General features: G+C 45.3%; 1 protein-coding gene across 3 annotated transcripts in view; it reads right to left on the bottom strand.

The window, feature by feature from the left end:
- LOC115649737 (inverted formin-2-like) overlaps positions 1–25,027 on the bottom strand; it is a 73,238-nt gene that overhangs the window by 9,303 nt on the left and 38,908 nt on the right. For 2 of the 3 annotated variants that reach the window (XM_030558630.1, XM_030558629.1), the window contains exons 3-21: positions 24,407–24,522; positions 23,598–23,757; positions 21,449–21,482; positions 18,950–19,091; positions 18,672–18,813; positions 16,898–17,818; positions 14,573–14,718; positions 14,423–14,484; positions 12,953–13,055; positions 12,778–12,863; positions 11,499–11,599; positions 8,956–9,026; positions 8,691–8,798; positions 6,227–6,297; positions 4,821–4,941; positions 4,268–4,432; positions 2,990–3,092; positions 1,971–2,132; positions 43–852 (exon numbers count right to left, since the gene is read on the bottom strand). In XM_030558630.1, the coding sequence (XP_030414490.1) occupies positions 43–852; positions 1,971–2,132; positions 2,990–3,092; positions 4,268–4,432; positions 4,821–4,941; positions 6,227–6,297; positions 8,691–8,798; positions 8,956–9,026; positions 11,499–11,599; positions 12,778–12,863; positions 12,953–13,055; positions 14,423–14,484; positions 14,573–14,718; positions 16,898–17,818; positions 18,672–18,813; positions 18,950–19,091; positions 21,449–21,482; positions 23,598–23,757; positions 24,407–24,522 (3,624 nt within the window). Of the gene's footprint in view, positions 1–42; positions 853–1,970; positions 2,133–2,989; positions 3,093–4,267; positions 4,433–4,820; positions 4,942–6,226; positions 6,298–8,690; positions 8,799–8,955; positions 9,027–11,498; positions 11,600–12,777; positions 12,864–12,952; positions 13,056–14,422; positions 14,485–14,572; positions 14,719–16,897; positions 17,819–18,671; positions 18,814–18,949; positions 19,092–21,444; positions 21,483–23,597; positions 23,758–24,406; positions 24,523–25,027 lie in introns of those variants that run through there. The other variant, XM_030558631.1, reaches the window with a different exon arrangement.

Here is a 25,027-nt window from a genome sequence, read left to right on the forward strand (position 1 = left end):
AAAGGGTTGTTAATCTCCATATGCTGCACTGAAATGTGTTACCTGACTGGCTTTTGCTGTGTCGTCTCTTCTTTCTCCGTTTCTCAGACCCTCTTTGCCTTTCCTTGTCAGTAAGTGCTTTCGCCGGAGGGACTGTTGCTGAGCAAGAAGAATCAGTCACTGGCTCTTCTGAGAAGGATTTCTCCTGAGAGGTGTCCAGCAATGAGTCCACAGCAGGGTCATTTTCTTTCTCTGTCTCCCTTACCTCTGTATGCTGAGAACTCGACTCTTTGGTTGGAGTCATTTCAGCACCGTCTGGTGCTACTTCAACTCTAGTTTTAGCTTCATTCCCAACTGCATCACTTGGTTGTGACGTTTGTTCATTAGACACAGGGCCTCTTTCTAACTGATGGGGTCCGAACGCACTGTTTTTGTCTCCTGAGATGGAGCTGTTCAGTTCCTCTCCTAAACCAATGCAGTTGCCTGAAGAGCTGCTTGCAAACTTTATAGTTGTTTCTGGGTTCAATGGCGCAAACACAATGGGGCTGTATTCCACGTTCTCTGGAAAGCTACATGAGCCATTGATCTGCTGAATACTCACTCCATTGTTGGGCTGATGGGTTCCCTCAACTTCAGCTGAAGGTTGGAAGCTCCTGTCAGTACAGGGCTGTTGTAGCAAATTTCCTCCAGCTCCGTCTTTAGGAAGCACTTCGTTGGAAGCTGGTGCCTCTTTGACAACTTTACTGGTAGCCCTTGCAATGGCAGCAGCTTCTGAGGCAGGAGTGTTTTCTGTGTGCTGACTGCTATCCTTTTGCTTGGTCTCATAGGCACTTTCATTCGCTGCTGCTGCTTCTGAAGCATCAACGGTCTTTCCTTTAAACAGACAACACAGGGTCAGGCACAGTTGTACAGTCTAGCGTGTGGCCATCAACCAACAACAATGGGTTCTCTGAGTGTAATCTGACCACCTGCAATATGCCCAGGGCTAATGGCTCAGGGCAAAGGGGCCAGTGAATTTATAATGGCCACATGCGGTCAGGAGCTTTTTATGTCTTATCCAAAAAACTACCCACTCCCAAAGCTTAGTGACCCCTAACATCACATGGGGACATTTGGTTCGGAACCCAGACTCCCACACAGCAAAGCACTTCAGCACATACTTAATTTCGAGTATTTGCTTAGCTCCCAGTGACGTTAATCAGTTTCATTCCTACTGAAGTCAATGGAACTTAAACATGCTACACAGAAGCCAAGCTGAGGGGAGCTAAGGGTCAAAGAATTCCCAGTCAGCATCATGTGCCTGATCCTGCTGTCCAAGCCTCATTGCAGTAAATAGCTCTGCCTGAGACAGGCCTTCAGAACTGCCCCCCTTCTGGGTTTCTTCCATCCAAGTACTAACCCAGCCTGACCCTGCTTTTTAAAGGGATTGCAGGAAGGCTGCAATTTGCAAGTTATCTCCTGTGGCAGGCCAGGTGATGCCCTGCAACAAGATCGTTGGCTGGTTTGCATCTGGGAATGGAGGCTACCACCTCAAAAGCTGAAAGGAAGCTCACGCTGCAAATTTAGAAAATAAGCATCTCTGGGTAACATTTCCGGAAGTGCCCAAGTCCCTTGGAAAATGGGACTTTTTCAAAAAAGTGTGCGAGTGACTATGATCCCCCTTGTCTATTGATCAAATGCAACAATTCAAAGAAGAGAAGTTCCTGTATGTGTAACGCCGACAGACCCCGATTGTCGGCAGATGGGATTGAACCTGGGGCATCCGGAGCTAGGTGCATGAGCCTCTACTGCATGAGCTAAAAGCCAGCTGACTGTTAGCTAAGGAGTAGAGCAGACTCATTTTCTCTCTCTTTAAGTGGTCTTGGTGCCACTAGACGGGACATAACACTACAGCCAGAAGGTGTGTGGGTTACTTATGTATTTGTTTTGCTACAATATTTGCAGCAGGCTGGAGATTAATGGTTGCAGGTATGGTTGGTCTTTAGTCTTACCAGGCTCTCTCTCCTTCAGCGTTTCGGCAGGTGAGGCTTTAGGAGCAGTGTTCGGCTCACTCTTGTTCTTAGCTGTTTTCCGCAACTGGAAACCTTTCCTTATGTCGGCCAGCAGGGCATCAATAACACACACCTCCTCCTGCTTCACGGCCCCTTTCTTAACTAGTGGTTAAACAGAAATGGGGAAATGGCTAACGTTGCACTCCTGGGTCATGGACAGAGATAGCTGAAAGTGGTGGGATTATCACCCAGGGTATGGACTGGGGAGAGAGGGCCTAATTTTCCATTGCCCTGCCCCTTGTGTAATCACCTGTTCCAGTGCAAAGTGGTTGTCAAACTCTGTCACTCTGATCTGGCATCATTGTACACCCACTGAACCAGTGTAAATGACTATGGACGGTGAAGGGCAGCGAAGAACCTGGCCCAGAGCCCTGGCCAACCAGAGTCGGCACCTCTAGTATTCTCTCCCCTTTGCCCTATGCCAAAGTACACCTCTGGCACCCTGCAGGCCAAGGCCTTTACATGGCTCCTGTTCTGTATCCTGAATTTTATTGAAGGTGAGGGAGGGATAATCTTGTTTCTCCCCTTTGCTGCTGTCTGCTGCATGGTGGTAAGGGGCCTCTTTATGGCACCCAAAAGCCTTCAGCCATGGAACACTCAGAAATCTACGCTGAATGATTATTATTGGAACATTAAGGCAGGAAGAGTTGGGAGCTTCTATCAGTCCTCACATAGCTGAGTATGGATTGTATGCAGTGTTGTTGTAGCCATGGATATTAGCTGACTATGGATTGTATGCAGTGTTGTTGTAGCCATGGATATTAGCTGACTATGGATTGTACGCAGTGTTAAGCCAGGATATTAGCGAGACAGACCTCAAGAAGAGGTCTGTGTAAGCTCAAAAGCTCATCTCTCTCCCCAACAGAAGTTGGTCCAATAAAAGATATTACAATCCACAGAGAGACAAGGTGGGTGAGGTATGTACATCTCCTTGTAAAGAAACCCTTTTGAATACTCACTGATCTTCCCATTGTCTCCCTTTTGTCTCTTAGCCTCTTCCACTTCCAACTGTTTCTTCCTTTTTTCTGCCTTTGCAGCTTGTTCCTTCCGGTCCTTGTTCTCCTGGAGCCAGAGAAGAGTCACAGGGGATGTTTGGTTAAATATCTGGTAGCAAAGCCACCTAAAGGGAAGATGGTTCAGTCTATTCACAGCTTGTTGCAAAACAAGGGGGAAATCCTGGCTCCTCCCTCCCAGAGAGATCCAACAGGCAGCTGGGAGCCGTGTGCTCCCCCACTGAGGGGTGAAAAGAAGTGAGTGTGCTTGGCCGGGGCTCCATCCCCATCCCTCAGTGTGGCATGGGAATGGGCAGCAACTGGGTCCATTGTCCAGACTCCCCATATACTGGGGATGGACAGCAGGGTGAGGAATCTCCCCGCACTGACTGCAATGGACCCTGAAACCCTTCCCCAGCTGCTACAAAACTCTCTTTGAGCCAAACCTGGTTTCTTGGGCTGGACTCAGCTATCGGTTTCTGACCCACTATAAATCCACAACTTTTCTACAAACTTATCCTGGAAGAGAAAGTGTCCTGGATCTATCACTCAAACTCTGGGTTAATGTCAGCTTCTGGCCTAGCAGCTCCCGGTTGGTAGTGCAAAGCTCACTGAGCTCCATCCTCACTCGGCAAAGGGGTTCCTTCATTAGTGCACATTGCAATCTGAAAGCTCCTGCAGATCTCAGTCAAATCCCCAAGCTAGCTGTTTCAGTACCACACTCAGAACCCAGTGATGTCAGTGGCAAAAATTCCATGGACTTTAGCAGAGGAAGGCCCTAGCTCAGGAATCTGACCCTCAGGTTCATATCCTTCAGTGTGATCAGATGGTGCAAAGTGGATAGATTCCAGCTAGATATGGCCAGTGATGAACACTTCTTGCAGTCCTGCCCACCTGGCTTGAGGACATGCTGAGAGATGGATGGAATACGGCAAGGAGCATGGTGGGGTTGGCTGAGGGTATGGCGGAGCAGAGCTTTGTTACGCCAATTTTCCATTGGCATATGGTCCATCAGGGACCTTATGCCTGTGGAGAAGTTAGAGCAGCCACTTAGTTGCTCTAATTAAAGTCAGGGCTGGGCCAATGCTGAATCAGAGGGTCATAATGAGCTCCTTGATGGCCCTGTCCTCACCCCCTGCACCAAATGGAGCTCAGAAAAGGGAAAACCAGGTCCTATATACTCTCTGAACTGATGCATGTGTTCTATCATCTGGATCCTACTACATAATATTCACAAATGCAAACCTTTAGTGCTCTAATGAAGAGATCCCTGAAGGTTTTCATGGTGCTAAATATATCTTCTAATGACAACTTGTTTGCATCTTCGCAGAGATAATTTGCAAGTTCCCCCTTCTTCCTTTCAATGATTTCAAACTCCTCCTCCAACTTCTTTGATGCATTTATGCTGTCCTGAAATGCATTTAGGCCAAGTTACAAAGCACTGTGCAAGACATTGCAAGGAAAGATTAATGGAAAAAACAGTTAGAATGACAATGTAACAAGAGTTCAGTTCCAAGGCCCAGATCCTTGGCTGTGGCCCAGGAGCTCCTGGAGCAGTTAGGAGAAGAAGTGCAAAGATGGCTTGGGTTCTCCCTTATCCCTGCTCTCTGCCTTTTTAGTCAGTACCTGCTGGTCGTGGCAAATGAACACAAAAAGGTTGTGTGGCATCCTCATTCATTTTCAAATAGGAGAGGCGATGAGGGGACAAATGTTGCCACTCTTCACTCCTCCCTGAACATGCTGCCTTTGCAGAGTCTTGGCTCTCCTCTCCTCAAGTGAGGGCACTCCTTTCACTGACCTGGATGGGCGTCTCATACTGGGCTTTCACGTCATCTTTCGAGGACAAAACCTTTCGTTCAAGTTCCAGCAGCTTCTTTAAACTGGAACTGGATTCTGCGCGTATGATTTCAAGATTAATTCTGAAAATAAACACAAAGCCGCAGGAGATTAAAAACAGTTCTCTTCTTGGAGGGCTGGGCTAGCTAGAAGAGAGGAAAAACTGCAATGATTTCCCACTCCACTCCCCCTTTTCTGTTTCCCAGTGACTCTATGGTATTAAGCACAGAACTATGCCTGTGTAATGAGGTAGCACCGCAAGGCAACACGGCCTAGTGGCTAGGGCACTGGACTGCATTGGGAGATATGAGTTCCACTCCTAGCTCTGCCACTGATCTGCTGTGCCTGGGACAAATCACTTCACTTATCTCATTGCCTCTGTCTGACTGGCCCATCAATCACCTAGCATGACGGGGCCTTGCTCTTAGTTGAGGCCCTTAGATACTACTGTGATGCAAATAATTCGTGAATTTAGAATGGGCTTTTCAAAGTGCCTCAGTGACTTAGGAGCACAACTCCATTCACTTTCAATGGTGTTTGTGTTTCAATGGGGCTGTGCTCCTAAGTCACTTAAACACTTTAGGGTGGGCTTTTCAAATTCCCTGATAGTACAGAGCATCACCAGCTAGAATGGATCATGCTCATATTTGCTCACAATTATCTGGCTGTGCAAATTCTCAGGAGACATTTGTCCACATGTATCTTGTTGAGCTTAATGTTTTGTTCTCAAGAAAAAAACAGTCACTAGTGTAAGAGAGATGAAAAATCCAAACAGTCCCCCCAAAACCTTCAAGCAACACAAACACCTGTGTTAACAAGCCAGCTCTTTGCCAGCCCCATGAGGAGAACATCCCCCAGCAGCACTTATGAAGAGAAGGCCAGGTCTAACTGGAATCTTGTGTATTATATATTTGGAAATGGATATATACCGACTTTAATTGTTTGGCTTCACTAACACATTAGAGAGACTAATCTACAGACTCAGGGCTCTTCTGAAGCTGCTAGGCTATTGTCCCTGAATACAGCAGTGACAGGTACTTCAGCACTGCTTATAGGTAGCTAGGATTAAAAAGATAGAGCCTCCTTGAACTCCATACCATTTCTGTGAATGCCTGCAAAGCAGAATTAATTGAATGCAGCACAATTTCCGACCCCACTTACTGGCTTACTTATTGCTGAACCGTGCATATAGCCAATTTGCATTTTAAAACGGCTCCAGAATTTGCAAAAGGAAATCCTTTGGTTAAAACTAGTTGAGCCTCTATCCAGTTAATGAATGGATTATGAGAACAGCCACTTATGTCTTAATTTCTTGAATCTGGATGGTTCTCCTTTTTTGAATTTAAAGTAACAGGTTCTCAATCCTACCCGGCTGCCTTTGAGACACATTCAAGGTCCTTGGGAAGCTGTAGGAGGTCTGTGTGACTCTTCTCTACTTCCTGAAACAGAAACGTTTGTTATTTTTGTATTTATTTTTCGTACGCAGTGGGGGCACAGTGGGAGGAGGGGAGGCAGAGGGGAAGGGTTACAAACAGAGGGAATGACTGGCGTACGCAATGTTTAATTCCGACCCCTCTCCCCACTGTTTCTTTAGCAGGATTCAGAAGGGGACCGGCTGTTTCTATGGTTGCAAAGACTATCCAGAATTATAAGAGTACGGATTAAGAAAAAATATACAAGCGTATTGAAAGGGCTATGAACTTCATGCCTCAGGGTGGAGAGCGATCTCTAACTGATGGGTGGTTATAAAGGAACTTTCCCAGTAGATAGATTATCCCAGAATCTCCTGCTGTGCGGTTTCTTTTACCTTCCTCTGAAGTGCAGGGTCCAGGCTGCTGCTGGAGGCAGGATATTGGACTAAAAGGACCGTTAGTCTGATCCAGTCTGTCAATTCTTATGGGCCTGTGTATGAGTTAAGAATATTTGTGTCCTAGTTTATCTGCCTGCCTGCCTGCCTATCTATCTACTTACTTATACAATGTGATGGGGCAAGGCCAGATGGCTACAGTAAAGTAGTAAGGAACAGGTATGTTAGCCCTAGGCTAACCGAATCCCTAGTACCGTGGTAACCAAATGGCAGTTGCTCCAGGTTAATCAAGACACCTGGGGCCAATTAAGATCTTTCTAGAAGGCAGGAGGAGATACCTACATTGATTGGGCCACCTGAAGCCAACCAAGGGCTGGCTGGAACTAGTTAAAAGCCTCCCAGTTAGTCAGTGAGATTCGGGTGTGAGGAGCTGGAAGCAAGAGGTGCAAGGAGCTGAGAGTGAGTAAGAGCGTACTGCTGGAAGATTGAGGAATACAAGCGACATCAGACACCAGGAGGAAGGTCCTGTGGTGAGGATAAAGAAGGTGTTTGGAGGAGGCCATGGGGAAGTAGCCCAGAGAGTTGTAGCTGTCATGCAGCTGTTACAGGAGGCACTATAGACAGCTGCGATCCACAGGGCCCTGGGCTGGAACCCGGAGTAGAGGGCGGGCCCGGGTTCCCCCCAAACCTCCCAACTCCTGATCAGACACAGGAGGAGTTGACCCAGACTGTGGGTTCCACAAGAGGGGAAGATAACTGAGGTGAGCAAATCCGCCAATAAGCACAGGACCCACCAAGGTAGAGGAGGAATTTTGTCACAACAACCATCTTTGCCACAGTGTCCGAGCACCTCAGCTTAGCAATCTGGAGTTGGCTAATTTTTTTTAAGGTGTCACGGTAAAAGTGAGACCCCCCAAAAAGGTTTGAATGCACAGGATTGGCGAGGGAAGAGCTAATGAACAGGACAATAAGACTGGCATCACTGGCAGAGGAGAGGGAGAAGTGGTAAGCTCTGGGTGGCAGGGACTGTTTTTTTGGTTCTTTGTTTGTACAGCACATAGCACGATGGATCCATGACTAGGCATCCTAGCCACTATGGTAATACAAAAAATAAATATAAGGGAAGCTAAGCAGCAGTGAGAAAGCTATGAAAGATCTTGAAGCTTGGACAAGAAGCTTGAATGTGATCTGGTAAAGAAGAGAGAGCCAGTGGAGCATGCTAACATTGGAAGTGACTTCAGCGGAACTACGGGCCAGGAATATGTTCCTGGCAGCTGCATTTTGTATGAGTTGGAGTGGGGTGAGATGCACGTCAAAGAAGCAAGAGAGGAGGAACTTAGAGAAATCCAGGTGGAAGATGATTAGGACTTTGATGGGATTCTTTGCTTTCTCAACTGGTTGTTTAGATCTTTTAAAGCTAGGTAGCACCTGCAGCCCAAGTACTATGAGCCCAAGCAAATCAAGCTATCTCTCCAGTACTATGCAAATATAACACTGACAGACCTCGGACGTCAGTGGGTGGGATCAAACCTGGGATCTCTGGAGCTAAATGCATGAGCCTCTACTGCATGAGCTAAAAGCCATATGGCTCTTAGCTAAGGCTGTAGAGCAGCCTTATTAACCTCTCTCTAAGTCAGGGGTTCTCAAACTGGGGGTCAGGACCCCTCAGGGGGTCACGAGGTTATTACATGGGGGCTCGTAAGCTGTCAACCTCCACCCCAAGCCCTGCTTTGCCTCCAGCATTTATAATGGTGTTACATATATAAAAAAGTGTTTTTAATTTATAAGGGGAGTCGAACTCAGAGGCTTGCTGTGTGAAAGGGCTCACCAATACAAATGTTTGAGAACCACTACTCTAAGTGGTCTCGGTGCCAATAGATGGGACAGAGCACCACACCAGGGGGTGTGTGGGTTACACAAACAAGTGAGGAGCATATGAACACAAGCACATAACATCAACCAACGGTATGGCTGGAAAAATAGTTCATGTCCAACCAAAATTCCCAAAGGAAATTGCAGTAGTACCTCCAGAATATGGTGGAGCAGAGTAATACGGGTTTGGTTTGCTTTGGTTTCAGTTAGTTTGAGTAAAGTGCTAATTTTAAAGCCATCGGCATCTCCAGTGTGACTTCCCTGAAAGACAGAAAGAAGAGGCAGGAATAACTCATGTCAAACTCAAATACTTATTCTGTATTTATAACCTATACATGCAAAAGAGAGGAAAAAAAGTTCTTTCGATCCATAAAATGTAATGATCTCTTAAAAACAACAACAAAAAAAGATTTCTTACATAGTTAAGAAAGTTTCCAACTTTGAGAATCAGTTGACAAAAAACTGGCAGGCGATGGGTCGTTAGAAGATCTGAAAAATAAAGGTATTCTTTACATAAGGGTCAGCTTCAAAACTGAATGTTTCCCAAACTGGATCAGAATTTCCATTGTACCAAGGCAGGATTTCCATACACTAGAACCTCAAAGAACGTCAAACACCAGAGTTACGGACTACAAGCAAGACACCATGTGAAACTGGAAGTAACCATCAGGCAGCAGCAGAGACACTTCTCCTCCCTCCCCAAAAAGCAATACAGGCACAGTATAGTATTTGCATCTTAAAGGCAGGCACATCTGGGCTGCCTGTCCCCACCCCCACATGTGGGGCAGCCACTTCCAGCTAAGAGGTGAAGATGCTGAGGCTGCCAGCCCAAGGCAGCGAGAGACAGCAGAGTAGGAGGGAGCTCAGCTGCTGCCAGAGCCTGGCCTGGAGTGTCAGCTGCTGGATCTGGAGCTCGAACTGCACTTTGTTCAGAGTTACCAACATCTTAGAGTTACAGACCTCCATTCCCGAGGTGTCCATAACTCTCAGGTTCTACTGTATTTGTAACCCAAACGCTGCTGCATGCTGTCTCATGTGGAAGAAGACTAACAGGAAACAGACTTTAATCAGACCCGTTTAGCTTCATTGGTTGGGCTGAGTAAAAGGTTTGGTTGATTTGCTGGACATTTTAAAGTTCCTTCGTCTTTATTAGGAAAATATATAGGGACTGTTTCTCTCCATTTACACTAGTGTCACACTGCTGTAACTCCATTGACTTGAATAGAATTACTCCAGATTTACATTGGTGTAAGTCAGAGAATCAGGCTCCAGCATTTTTATCTTAAAAAGCACTGAGGCCTGGATCCTCAAAGGCGTTTAGGCTCCTCACTTTCACTGAAATAAGCGGATGTTAGGAGCCTAAACAGCTTTGAGGGTCTTGGCCTTAGAGCCTGCCCCAGTGCACAGTGAAAACAGTTTTGAGCAATCCTTGCAATTATATCCTAGCCAGTGTATCTCTACCTGCTAGTCCTATTGTTCTCTAGTGGCTGGGGAGACCCGGGAGCTGCTTATCAGGATGTGAAAGATACAACGTGTGTCCTCGCTTATCTCCCAACAGTAAGCTCTGTAGCACCAACAGAAGGGGCGCTGGAGGCAGCATCAGGAACATCCAGAGGCAGGCTGCATGGTCGAAGCCCTTCTGAGCATTTCACACAAACCCCAGCACCCCCTTATAATTCCAGCTGGTCAAAACTGTGGCACAGCATGATGGAGTCAGACTTTCTGGGTACGTTGCTCTCAACAGCAGAGATGGAACATGATTCCAAGTCCATTGAAGGCAATGGGAGTTTTTCTCCTGACTTCAGTGGGCTTTGGATCAGGATAACAGAAAATTAATTTATACTCTGTATTTTTTCCTGGGGCCAAAAAATAAAATCTGCAAGTACAAGTTCAAACCCTGGAAAGTGCCCTAGAAGTGGTGCTAGTGACTTTATTTACACTAAGGGGAGATCTTGAATAAAAATCGCTCAGAACATTTTATTCCTTCCTTTCTCCCCTGCTGCCTTTTTTCCAGAAGCATTTCCCATTCTGTTCTTTTCATATCAGCCCTGCGCTCCTTAAACAACTTCACACACTCCAAAACAGGAAGCATAACTTAAGGTGAGGGTACCACATGATCTACCAAGGTATATCCATAGTGGCCTACATCACTGCTGTATCTGAGTACTTCCTATTTAGAAAAGCAAACATAACAAACTTTCTCGTCCTACTCAATCTGTAGGACAAAGAGTTTTGATTAGTTTATAGGGGGATTTGGGAGTGTGATTTTTTGTGGGGTGAGGCAGGATTGTGTGTGAGAAATTTATTGAGGGAAAGCTCAGTTGAAGAATTTGTTTAGCGTTAACTTCTAAACGTGGTCATTCTTGACTCCCACAAGAGTGAGTTCTGTAATCTAAAACCTGCTTCTCTGAAACCTGTGTCACTTACACCAACAAACCTCTGACTGGTTGACAAAGTCGTCGTTCAAATGGACTGTATCCTGGGGGTCATAGAGGGTGAAATGTCCTCTCTCTGGTACCCAGTGCCAGCTCCATGGCAGGGCTCTGAACATCAGGAAAGACAGTTTGAACTACACTCCGTGCTCATTGGTGAGCCAGGGCAGAGAGTTGAGAAGTAGGGTGATGCGTTTATAGTAGCCAATGGTGTTAAGCAGACAGGCTGCTGAGCTTTGTACCTGTTGGAGGTTTTTCAAGGCTTGTGGCTCTATTCCTAGTTATGAGTTGCAATAATTTAAACTTGGTGGCCATGAATGCACGGGCCATCCTGGCCAGGTCTGTGTCTGGTAGGATGGGGGTGCAATCTTCTGGCTAGTTGCAGATTTGCATATGTATGAGATGGAGACAACAAAAGGTCACTTCTTCTTTAAATTCTCGGGTAAGATAGATATACGCCCACAAGCTGAAAGGAGGCCTCACATGGCTCTGAACATAACATGCTGAGGGGTGATGCTGTCCCATTTACCTTCACAGGCTTTCCTGATCGCTTCTGCTTTTGGCTGTAGCATATCTAGCATAACGGTGGTCTCTTCACATGACAGCATACACTCAATCCGCAGCTGGTAGCTAAGAGAGGGAGCAGGCACAAACATACAGTTATGCTTAACAGATTCCTGATCCTCCCAGCAGAGTCTCCCCCTTCCCACTCCCCAAACCATCACACTTTAACCTCTGCCAAAAACCATATCCAAGCTTGTGACCAGCTACCACGTCTGCATCCCATTGATACTGCACAGCTCTGTCTGTGGCTTGGGGATGTTCTTTCTCAATGGCAGGCCATAAGTGGCAGAACGGAGATAGTGGCTCCTGCTGTAAAGGACACGCTGATCTCAGTGGAGAGGGAGGACGGCTACGTGGCTATTGGGAGAACTGGATTCTATTCCTGACACTCCAAAAGCCTTCCTATGTGACTTTGGGCAAGTTACTTAATCAGCGGGCCCAGGGCCTATGCCAGCTTCTCCCATCTCAGTAGGAGAGATTGTGCTGGAGCAGTCACATTCTACAGGGCCACAGACAGCCCCCTCAGCCTGAAAAAGAGGCGCCGCTAACTGTGGAAGGGTATGTCCATCACTTTCTGTCATCACAGTGTGCTGGCAGGGATTCCAATTGCCTTACGACTCTTTCCTCTGGCAGCAAACCCAGCAGAAGGGCATTGGTGCTATCCCTTCCTTCAGTACAGCAGTCTTACTAAGCTTCAGTAAATGGCCAGGTTGGCCCAGCGATGCATAACTTACATTTAACTGTACCAGTGTGTCCTCTCCTCTCTGACACAGAGACTACTCCCCTACCTTACAAGGGTGAGGATGATTAATATTTGTAAAGCACTTTGAGAGTCTCTGATGGAAGAGGCATGTGAAATGCAAATAAATACATAAGTGCAACGTTATAATATGACTACCAATAAACAAACAAATAAAACAACTATGGAGTACACTAAAAGCATTTTAAGAAAGGCTTAGTTTTAACGCAACAAATCCATTAAAAGGATTTTTTTTTTTGAGAAGGCCGTTCTCTAGTGTTATAACAATAAAAGAGAGAGACTCTTTAAAGCTGATTTTCCCTAATTGCAGCAAACGTCTCGGTATTCAGAATGTTCTGCAGAGTCATGCTCTAATTTAGAGTACTTTCAGTATCCTTTGAAACGACACAGAGCGCTACAATCGGATCAAAAAGAGAAGCTTGCTGTTATGGAAAATAATATGCAAGCAAAAGATCGGCATGAAGTTGCTAATGATCCGCCTTACCTGGGAACCCTGAGGAGGAGAAGATAAAATTGATCTGCACTTGCTAACTTGGCTTTTTCTTCCTTGAAGGCTTTCAGGTTTTCTATCTAACAAGAAAACACAAGAGTCAAGACCCCAGAATTGCATCATATCTATAGCCTTCGTGAACTGAATTAAAAGAATCTTTCCATCTAACCTCATGCTTTTCAGGTAGCAGCTTCAGTAACTGCTTCAGAACCTCTACATCAAACTTGGTCCTGTCCCCTTTTTCAATCATGTCAACTACCTCTTCATTTGAGCTGCAGAGAACAGGCACATAATTAGAAGCAGCAACAGAACAACAACACTGGCCAGCTCCCTTTGACCATATGCTATTGATTATGCCTTACAAACGCTAGTGAGTGGTGCATAATTAGGCCTTACTGACAGCAAGGCTGTTCCATGGATTAGCGCAGTAACCTGGTACTCAGAATTATAAAAAGGGCAGCATGCTGGTTTTAGATGAGGCGCACTCATCCATTCTCGAGGTACCATTAGAGAAAAGGATATGGCCATTCTTCCCATCCGGTACTGATCACCCCGGGAGGCATCATTTCACCTTAGACTGTGAGTATTAGTGCAGTGCGTGGTTATACTGCAAGACTTGTTTGCTTTAACCAACCAGTTTATTTTAACAAGTTTTAAATGTTATCACTCGGGTCATTCACAGGCCTCCACTGAATTACACTATCTACAATTGCCCTGAAGGCTCAAACCTTACAGAATTCAGTTTGGTTTTATTTATTATCTTTACACTACTAATTGGGAACACAAAAACCAAAGGTTACACATCAGGTACCTGTTTATGTCTTTAGGCCCCTAAAAATCTGGCCTGTTTCTCGCTGTGCCTCAGTTTCCCTCTGTGAAATGGGGTATAAATAGCATGGTACGTCCCTGCTGGGGTGTTGTGAAGATAAATACATTTTAAAAAATTTAAAAATTTCTCTTCAGTAGATAGCTATAATAAATTGAACACAAGAGGGACTGATAACATAGGAGTAAGTGGCCACTGTCTCAAATAAAATTACTATTTTCCCTTCTTGTGTTTACCTTTCATTACTTTTACCACCATGGAACATAAGCGAGATGCTTTAAAATCAGTAACTGTGGACATGAATAGAGATATGTAATGTTGTATCCTAGAAAAATTATAAATAGATGAGATTGAACTAGCTGTCTTCCTTGTTTGTATTTAGGCATGTCATTTTATAGTCACTCCTTCGATGGTCATTCACTCGCTCTATGTCTTAGCATTCAGAATGTGTTTGAATTGTGGGAAGTATACTGTCCTGTGTCATCCTTTCATTTTAAATCTCAAATACAATCTTTATTGTACTGTCTCTCACTAGAAATATTTAGGCTGTGATCCTGCAAATAATTTAAACAGTGAATAATCCCACTAACTCTGCTGCTGTGAATAAAATTACTCATTTGTAATTATTTGTATGGCCAGGCCCTGGATGTCTTAGGAAGAAGGATGGTCAAGTGGCTAAGGGATTAACCGTGGTCTTGGGAGTCATATGGATTTTTCAGCCCCTTACAGAACTGTCTGCTACAAACGCCATGCTCATTTCACTTGCCAAACTGCTGCTTTATTCAACAACTGTGAAAACAGTTCATAGCTTACCATTTAAATTGCTTCAAAAATATGTTCAGATTGAGACTCTTCTTGGAGTCTAAGAATGTGATCTGTTTAAGAAATAATAATTTTTGTTAGATAAGCCATGTGCAGTGGCCTTTCACTGTAATCTTCAGATGATGAGAAATAGCCCATTACCTCCTTTGGTTCCACTTTCACTGGGGTAGCCGCTTTCTCTTTGGGCTTTGTTTGCGGAAAACAAAAAAGCTGCTCAATACTCATGTAATCAGGCTCTATAGTTTCATCGCTGCCGCTGCTCACTGATGCCCACATGGAGCGACTTTCTGAAAGAGATTATTAAGAGCTTTTCAGAGGCATCTGAAAACTCACATCAAGAGAATGTCCCTCACTACTAATGTTGCCAACCCTCCAGGACTGTCCTGGAGTGTCCATGAATTAAAGATTAACTGTTAATTAAAGATTAAATCATGGGATGAAACCCCCAGGAATATGTCCAACTGAAATTGGCAACCCTACTTACTAAAAGGGAAACCTTGAGAAAGATGAATGCAATAAATAAGAAAAGAGGCAGATTAGCCCTGGACCTCTGTTAATTATTTAAAAGTGGCAGCTCCCGCAGGATCCCAAAGGTTTGAAGGTGGATTAAACAAGGGAATCCAGAGCCGCCAGTGATTTAGCCGAGCTGAAGGCAGCAGCCGAGCTAAATGGGATTGACTAACTTCTGTTTGCTCTAGCTGATTGGCTACATATTGCAAGGTCACAGATGTGGCATGGGACGCAAAGCGCCGGTTACGTTATCATCTCTGCCTAGAATACGTAAGGGCTCCTGAAAGTCAGTAATGCCACCAGACCCATTAGGAACCCTCTAAATACCTCTTGGGCCCCCCGGTAGGTGAAGCTATCCACAGTGTTAGTTATACTAGAGAGAATTCTGCTACATGCTGGAAGGGGAAGCTTCATTTGTTTGGGAGCTAAATTGTGACTTTACACCAAAGCACTGTGATGAGGAGAAGATGCCTTCAGGAGCTACAGGCTTGGAGGGGTAGCACAGCCGCAGCTGTGTTCCTTAAAGGATACAGATGGTGTTCTGCTGCACAGCTAACTGGGTTAGCGTGACTGTGGATGGGCAGAGGAGGAAGGCATGGCTCTGTGGCTAGCACCCAGCCCATCTCCTCGCACGCAGGCACAGACACCGGCCACAGTCTGGCCACTTTGCTTCTCTAGTCTCATTTTCTGGCTATGATTGCAATGAATTACTAAATGTGCAGCAATAGACACTGTGAGGTAACTAGTTCTGAAGCCTGGACCATAGATGCTGGAACTAGGGGTGCTGCAGCACCCCCTGACTTGAAGTGGCTTCCATCATATACAGGGTTTACAGTTTGGTTCAATGGCTCTCAGCACCTCTGGACTGGAGCCAAAAGCCAATAAAGCCAATGGGAACACTCAGTGCTAGGGCACCTCAGGCTGTTTGGGAGAGGGGAGGGGAAGGGAGATATAAGGAAAACACTATTCGCCCAGCTGCTAACCCAATAAAATCCAGTGGAAATGTCACAGTAAAACCTGACCCCCTCCAAAGGGTCCCCTGGGTAAGCACCAGTGCTGTATATTCCTAACACTTATATATGCATGGGAAAGGATTCTGGGAAGGGTTGAAGGTGTGAGTGTGGAATGAAAGATTCCTTTGCAGGTTGCAAGAGGCTGAAGGGGGAGGAAGGGGGAAAGGAACAGGTAACTCGATGATTCAGCTAGTCTCGAAGATAAGGAACGAAACTGCCAGTCAAGCCCAATGCACCCAAACAAGCTCCCTGCTACCAAACAGCCAAAAGCTTGTGAGAAAGTAGAGCTGAACCAGACAAACCTGAAGGGGGTTGCAAAACGAGAAGGATTGTGAAGGCCAGTGAGTGGAAGAACAACAGTCTCATGACCCTGAAGCTGGTGTGTTTTGGGGAACCTAAGGGAGCCGCAGAAGGCCGTTTTGGACTGGTACAGAGAGCGTGGGAGATGAGGATCCCTGGACAAAAACGCCCCTAGAAGAACCCAGGGATTAAAACCCTCCCGAGAGCTGAAGCAAGTCGGAGATCAACAGTGGACCCTAGATGGCCTGCGCTCAGGACAGAACTCTCGTGTACCCTTCCCCCTTTTCTTATGTTACACCCAGGCTTGGCCAGCCTTGTGTTGTGTGTGAGAGTATCAAAATGGGTTAGGGCTTGGGCACTAACACTTTCATCTTTCTGCTGAGTGACATGGGGTGTATCCAGCACTCACAGCTGTTATTTGATTAATAAAGCTTTAAAACTAGTCTCTTGGTGTGCTCCTTCATCTCCTCCCCTAAAGATCCTGCGGCCTCAGCCTGATCGCCTGAAGTCCCAGGCAGATTGGTAACATAAATCTGTCACAGAAACAGATGGCATAGGACACACTGGAGGCAGCTATGTGTATGTGCATCTCTCTACAGGAGCTACAAAAACAATGACTGAGTGCAGCATTAGACACACCTACCTCGCACCACATTGGAGGGCAGTTTCTGCCAGTTGAGTTTCTTCATTCTCAGGGTTGGAGTCTTCACCTTCCTGGGGAAAGGCCTGGCATAGCCCAAAGCATAGTCAACGTGGGCAACCACTACTTCCTCCACATTGCCTTCTGGAAGGGGAGGGGGTGGCATGCCCTCGAGGCCGGGCAGTGGGGGAGGAGGCGGAGGCACACCTCCTAGGCCGGGCAGTGGGGGAGGAGGCGGAGGCACACCTCCCAGGCCGGGCAGTGGGGGAGGAGGCGGAGGCATGCCAGGCAGTGGTGGTGGGGGAGGAGGAGCTGGCACAGCGGCCATGCCAGGCAGTGGTGGTGGGGGAGGAGGAGCTGGCACAGCGGCCATGCCAGGCAGTGGTGGTGGGGGAGGAGGGGCTGGCACAGCTGCCATGCCGGGCAGTGGTGGTGGGGGAGGAGGGGCTGGCACAGTTGCCATGCCGGGCAGTGGTGGTGGGGGAGGAGGGGCTGGCATAGCTGCCATGCTGGGCAGTGGTGGTGGGGGAGGAGGGGCTGGCACAGCTGCCATGCCGGGCAGTGGTGGTGGGGGAGGAGGGGCTGGCACAGTTGCCATGCCGGGCAGTGGTGGTGGGGGAGGAGGAGGAGCAGCACTAGGCAGGGATATGCACTGCCCTGGTGAAGTGAAGCAGGCTGCTAGCTGGGAGGGTGAGACATTCTCTGTGGCTCCTGGTGGCCCCAGTGAAGGTGCTGCTGTCACTGGAGGGAAGGCTGTCGTAGTAGAGCTCTGAGCTGCATTCAGGGACTCCCCGAAATCTGTGTCGGTCTGAGTGCTTTGGCTCATTCTCTCAGCTGATCGCTTTTGCTCTAAGTTTCGTTGGTTTGGGCACTTCTTTATGGATAACAGTCTCTCCAGGACTTCTTCAATGCTGTTCCCTTGGACTGTAAACCAAGGTGAGGGGAAAACAAATGTAAACTAAATGTTATCAAAGACTATCCAGATCCCCTTTTGAGCAATTGATCTGCAGCAATATGAGCATCCCACAGGTTTAATCAATTATGTTAGAGAAACCCCTGGAACTGATCTCTGCTGCAGCAAGCTTTTCCCACTGAGCTCACCGCAGGAGTTGGGCCTCGCATGTTAACAACACCTTTGTGTATGTAAATAGTGCTGCCCTGTCCAGCAGTGAAGGCCAGATACAATACCACCTGCAATCAACAGAAAGACTCCCATTGACTTCAACAGATTTTGGATCAGAATAAACCCTGGGATTCCTTTGTAGAGACAAGGACTTAGTCTACACTACAACGTTTTGCCAGTGGAGCTACATCAGCTGGGAGTGTGAAAAAAGTCACGCCCTCTAGCCAACATAGCTATGCCAGCCAAAAAACCTGGGGTAGATGCAACTGAGTCAATAGAAGAGAGCTTGTGTCAGCTAAGCTAAGGTAATAGCAGCTAAGGTAATGTCTCTCAGGGAGGTGGTGTGCCTATGTTGGCAGAACTCCTTCTGTTGACTTATGCCATATTTCCAGTAGGGGGCTCTGCTGCTGTAGCTATATTGATAAAGGCTCTGTAGTGTAGACAAGGCCAAGGAATGAAATCCTGATCCCGGTGACTTCAATAGGGCCAATATTTCACCCAAGGATTTCAGCACAGACTACATATTGACTTTTTTCCTTGGGTTCTGTTTAATTCTGAGTGGATGCAATAATGGAAGTTATGTACATTTGATTTTGGGAAGTTGGGAAGAGTGTGGGGGGGCAAAGCCTGAAATAGCAGGCAAGTTGTTCTTACTGTCATTGGCAAGCAAAATGGCTCTGTTCGCTAAGATTTCCAAAGATTCCCACAACAACAGGTTGGAGCGATGAGAAGGTTCCAAATGCAAAAGGGTCTGGAGAATGGACAGCAGTTGGATGGCGACCGGAGAGCTGCTCACCTGAAATACAAGACAGTTTCCTATTAATTGCATTCTCTCCCTTTCAAACATCACTGCAGCACCCACTTCTGGTCTCCAGGGCTGGCTGCTGTCATTCCCAATTCAGAATGGTATCCCCAAAGTAGGTCCTACTCACTTTATTGAAAAGACACGAAAAGACCTCTTGGTGATTGTTCATGTCAATCCCATCGCATATCTTTAACAATTCCTCATCGTCTTCGGCCTTGGACTCCTCAAATGTCTCACACTGGATAAACAGGTCCTCATCCTCTATGTCTCTACAATATCACAACACCCACTTTAATTGGAGAGCGTATAGCACCAGTTCCAGTTGAAACTTCGGTGTTGGTGTCGCTTGTACTACTTCACCCACCAGCCTGACTATTCACGGCTGAAATGACCCTTCTCTTAGTATCCCACCATCTTCTCCCTCGCTGCAGAGTACCTTCCTCTGCAAGTAACTCCCTGAAATCAACGGGACAGCTTTCAGAGCAAGGTGTTATTCAAGGGAGAGATGTGTGGCTGAACCCGACCTCAGATGTGTTTTGAAAGCATGTAAAAGAAACATCTGCTCAGAGTTTTGACAGGATCATCGCATTTCCCCTTTTTAATTCTTCTCTCTTCACTTGACACTAGTTATTTATCCAGACAAAGGAAGATCATTCATATGATTTATTTGCTGTTTCAACTGACGTTCCTTCCCTGATCAAAAAAGGGTTTTTTTTATAATTGGAAATCATAATCTGCAGGACTCATAGAACAGGCAACCAACCCTTGTTAGCTGATGGCAATGGAAACACCGCTTAGCTCTTAATTTTTAAAGGACTAGAGCAGACATCCCAACCGTGTGAATAACTGACATATCTTAAAACTTGACATGGTTTCCTCATGGACTGTCCTTGCAAATGAACAATTTGTTCAGACAGGTACGTCCAGCCACGTGCCTTAGCTGGATGTTTCTGGGACAAGAACCAGCAATCAAATGGTAAAATGCCCTCAAACTGTTCAGTGACCAGAAGCTATTGATACTATAAGCTGAGCTGACCTACACACTCAACAAGACAACAGCACATTGATCCACAGTGATCTGTTTGGATTGAGTCTGCAAGTGCTTTGCAAAAACAATCTTGAAAACTGTCCCAGTTAAAGTTGTGGCCAGTGTGGATGAGGCAAAACTTGTTTTGTTTAATGTCTCCCCTGACCCAAAATAAAAACCAAAAAAGCCAGGTAAGTGAGGCTTTAAGCCAGGGGTCTCAAACACAAAGTAAAACTATTAACCCATGCTTATTTCCCTCCCTCCCCCGTGCCCCATAGTTCCTTACATCTCCTTGTCAATTGCTGGAAATGGGCCATTTTCATTACCACTACAAACAGTTCTTTTTCTCTCCTGCTGATAATAGCTCACCTTAACTGATCACTCTCCTTATAGTGTATATGGTAACACCCATTTTTTCATGTTCTCTGTGTATATATATAATCTTCCTACTGTATTTTCCACTGCATGCATCCGATGAAGTGGGCTGTAGTCCACAAAAGCTTATGCTCAAATAAATGTGTTAGTCTCTAAGGTGCCACAAGTACTCCTGTTCTTTTTGCAGCTAAAGACTAACACAGCTGCTCCTCTGAAACCTGTAGTATTTATGGAAATCTTAGACATAGTCTCCAGACCCCAAGGGTCCCCGGACCACAGGTTGAAAACCACTGTTTTAAAGCACAACTGTGTTGATAAATTAGAAACAAGCCATAAAAAGGGAGTTGGAGTGTGTGTGTGGGAGGGGGAAATCTTTTAAAGGAAATCAGATTTTGGACCTGATCTTTTAATCCATCCTTTTGATTAACTATGCGGCAACACAAATATATATCAAAATCTGCCTACAGCAAGAATCCAATTGTCACATGGAAAACATTGATGCATCTGCCTCCCATCACTTAGGGCTTACCCTGAAAGGTGCTGATCACTTTAACTCCAGTCCAATAACACACATCAGGCCTGATCCAAAGCCTGTTGAAGTCAATGGAAAGATTAACTTTGACATCAATGTGCTATGTGGATCAGGCCCTTAAACACATTCTTAACTCTAAGCATGGAGTAGTTCACTTGATTTCAACAGGACTACAATCACATGCTGAAAGTTATGCATGTGCACAAATACTTCCAGGATCAGAACCCTACAACATGGAGATGGGCTCAAGCATCAGAATTTGGATCTGGATCTAGATTTCAAACACTCCAAAATCTGGGGTGCTTGGATCTTAGGTTTTGGTTTAGAAAAAGGAGCTATTTACAAAATTTAGATCTCAATTCAGATTCAGAACACTGCAAAAGTTTGGGGAGGGGATGTGATTCTTGGGTTTTGGTTCTGGCCCATGGTTAACATAAAGGGAGAAAAAATGAGATATCACAGGAAAAGGTGCAGGTGAAATGCAGTGGTTTTTATATTTCTAACCAGGAGAGAACTCAGAAAGGAAGCAGTGAAAAATATAGATAAGCCAAACATTTTTTAAAAAAGGAAATAAAATAAAAATAGACGTTTGTATAAAGTGAAAGAATTGCTAAAATAAGCACTACGTATTTTTATAGTTGTATTGAAATGAATCGCATTATAAAATAAAGTTTAAAAGAAGAAAACCTTACCTTAGCTTGTTTAAAATATCCAACAACTGAAGACCTGACAGAGGAAAATAAAAAGTGCTATTATTCTAATCTACTAGATGTTAAGCACTTCTGTGAGGAATTTGTATATGCATAAAACCTAACATTTCCCAGGTGCAAAGGATTAAATTGCTATTTAAAGTTGCATTTTTTTATTATTACCAAGGTGCCTAAATTCTCCTCTTGGAACCTCTAATCATTGTATATTGCAAGGCTGTACAAAAAATTAATTAAAAAAAAATTAAGGCCCCCCAGTTCTACAAAGACTTATGCACATGCTTAGTACTACTTACTACTGCAAGAAGTGTCATTGCCTTCAACAGAACTACTCAGAATGAGTAAAGTTAAGTGTATGCATAAATGTTTGCAAGATTGGGACAAGGAAAGGAAAATGTTCATCAAAAAGAGCCTGGATCCCAGTCTTGCAAATATTTGTGTAAGTGTGTAATACCCTGGAGCTAAATAAATGCAGGATCAGGACTTTATTTTACAATGTTGTGAAAAACAGGTGTATTATCCTCAACTGCACATGAAGTTTCTTAAAATGGAGTATTTGAACGTCTGTCTCATTGTACCCAACATTCCTTATGTTCAAGCAATTAGAGACTACTACTGTATGTTCTTAAATCATGTGCTACATTATAGGGGCTAAACTGAGTCCTGGCAAAAGAAAGCACAACTCCCATTAACTGTGAGAGAAATTGCATCAGATCTCAGTTTGGCCCTGAATTACAGAGGCCATGTCTATACTACAAAATTCTGTTGACTTAACTTACGTCAGCACACAGCCCCCACAGTTATTAAATCACTTGGGTGTGTGCACACTTGGCTCTTTGTGTTGGTGGTGCGCGTCCTCACCAGGAGCATTTGTATCAATTGTATGGTCAGTATGGGGCATTTTGGGACAGCTCCTGAAAGCCACAGTCAATGTAAGCAACACACTATCTACACTGACACTGCATTAACCTAATTACATCAACCATGACTCTACGCTGCTTGGGTAGTGTTACTAAATCGGTGCAAGCCAAATTTAAGTGGAGACACTTCCACAACTAGGTCAATGTAAGGCAGTTTATGTTTAGATAAATGTGTAGTGTAGATCAGGCCTGAATAAAGACTGGGCTGCTACAGAAATGAGTTGATTAAACTAGCTCATGGAATAGAGGTTGCAGTGTATATATAGGGTACGTTAAGCTGGAATTCTGTTAGCCTACAAGAAGAAAAGATCAAGTTTATGTGAAAAAGAACAAAGCTTGAAATAATGGGATTAAAGAAAGTGTATCAAATATAAAACGAGAGTCAAAGGCTACTACACTGGCTGTAAATTAGGCTCATTATTGGTGTCTCAGATATGACACAATGCAATTTGCACAACCTTTTTTTTTTCCATTTAACTATCTTACTGGTATTTTGAAAACCTACCACAGAACTGGCTTGAGTTCAAGAGTTTCATTACTTTGATAAAGTTAGATCCAACCAACTTTCTTACTGTAGCGGGGCAGTTACCCCGCTCCGGTTGAAAAAGCTAAGCTGACTGAGGAAGCAGCCACAGCTGGGACCATGCCCAGTCAGGCCACAGCTGGCCCTATAAAAGGGCTGTGAGCCAGGAGCTGAGTGACAGTCTCTCTCCGGCCTTGGAGGGAGAAGGACCCAGCTGCCTGGGGATCGGATACATGAAGCAGAGTAGTGTTGGGGAAGGGCAAGAAGAGCTGGGGAGCTCCAACCTGGCAACTCCCCAGGCTGAGGCCCTCATAAAGGCTTATGCAGGTACTGGGGCTGGGAGGTGCAGCCCGGGAATAGGCAGAGGTAGCTGGTACAACCCTCTTGCCAATGATGAGTGGCCAATACAACCTGCAGTTTGCCCCAGTGAGAGGGGGCTAGATGATGACTGGCAGCAGCCACTGAGGCAAGGTGGGTATAGGGGATTGGGGTCTCCCCTGGGAGGGGGACCCAGCGTGTGGGGGTACTAAAGTGGGCAGAACCCCAAGGGCACCGGGATGCGGGATAGACATGGGGCCTGCGAAGGGCAAGACAGCAGCCACCAGGAGGCGCTCCAAGTGCTGGATGAGCTAATTCCCAAATGACCAGCAGGAGGTGCCGCACCCCTGAGTCTTCGCTTTGCTGCACTTACCTATAAACTCATTTCTGAGTTGCGTCCTGATTCTTAGTTCTTCAGTCCCCAGGATCACGGCATTAATAACACTTAGCAGCGTTATCATGTAAGGCACGTTATCCGTAGCGAAGAGCTCATTCATTATGACACTGAATCGATACTGCTGGTTCTTCACAGTCTGTTAACACACAAGTGATATTGCAGATGTTCCAGTTTAGAAACTTTTTTTTTTCCTTTTAAAAACAGACTCTAAAACAAGGTCAGTGTCTTAACTCCTCATCAGCATATCTCACTAAACACGAGAAAGAAAAATGTGTGCTAGAGACAGCTCCTTCCATCACTGAGCAGACATCTAGTCAGCAGAGAAAGTAAATGGAAACTGATCACTTACATTGGAAAAGTTCCCTCTTTGACCTGAGACTTCTTCCTGCTCCTTGGTACAGCCATCCAGGGCTGTGAAACCCACAGGCATGGTACCTTTGATTTTTGTGAGTTTTCCACTGATGCTGGTAGGGCTGCCACAAAGATTGTTATGGCTGCCAGCCAGCTGCCTCTAGCTGAGTCATTGTGCAGCCATTCAGATTTCTGCTGACAAGGAAGGCATCTATTTTATTTTTTTTTTGTACTTACCACAAAGCTCAGTCCCTGACTCTCTAACCAGAATGACGCAACTTGATCCCTACGCCTGTGCTGTGGCCCCAGCTGGAGGGATGCACCCATGTGCATCCAGCTGCAGGATCAGAACTGAAATAATACTGCACACTGGTCTACCTATCCCACAGGGAGCTAGATCAAAACACTATATAGTGCTCTGACTATGCACTTGCCTTATAATGGTCCAGAGCATCCAAAGCCAGAGCATGTCCGTCCACTGAGTAAATGCAGAGTGCAGCTAGCAGGTCAAACACCTGTTTTTTGACCATGACATTAGATGTGTCCAGTGCTGCCAAAAAGAGAAAAATGTATATTAGTGTATACTTCTCTGAAACTCCATCAACATCCGTAGTCTGTGGTGCACACAAGCAACGTATTTGTGGCTTGCATGTTATTTGCAATGAGATTCAAATACCTGGACTCTCAAGAATTACACATTTTATTGCAAATTCACAAAAATGGTTCAGTTTCTTGAAAAGCAGGAGAAACATTACAGGTTTTTGTTTGAACAGTCTTATTCTTTGAGTTTAAATGGGTGTACTATGAATTGCTCTAATCAGCCATCCTATATTTCTGCTTCCCCTTTCCCTGTGTGTTCCACAGAGCAGAGACCAGGATATACTTTATTAATCTTTTACACTGAAGCAAAGAGATTGCATTACTGAATAACCCTACAAATGCTCCTACTTCCACAATGAAAAATGCCCATTCCTATATTTTATTGCTGTTAGGAAAGACAAGACTTTTCTTTTTGGGAGGAGAAAAAGGAAAATCCGATGAAGTGGGTATTCACC

This window comes from Gopherus evgoodei, chromosome 4 (assembly GCF_007399415.2).
Source record: "Gopherus evgoodei ecotype Sinaloan lineage chromosome 4, rGopEvg1_v1.p, whole genome shotgun sequence".
Lineage (NCBI taxonomy): Eukaryota > Metazoa > Chordata > Testudines > Testudinidae > Gopherus > Gopherus evgoodei.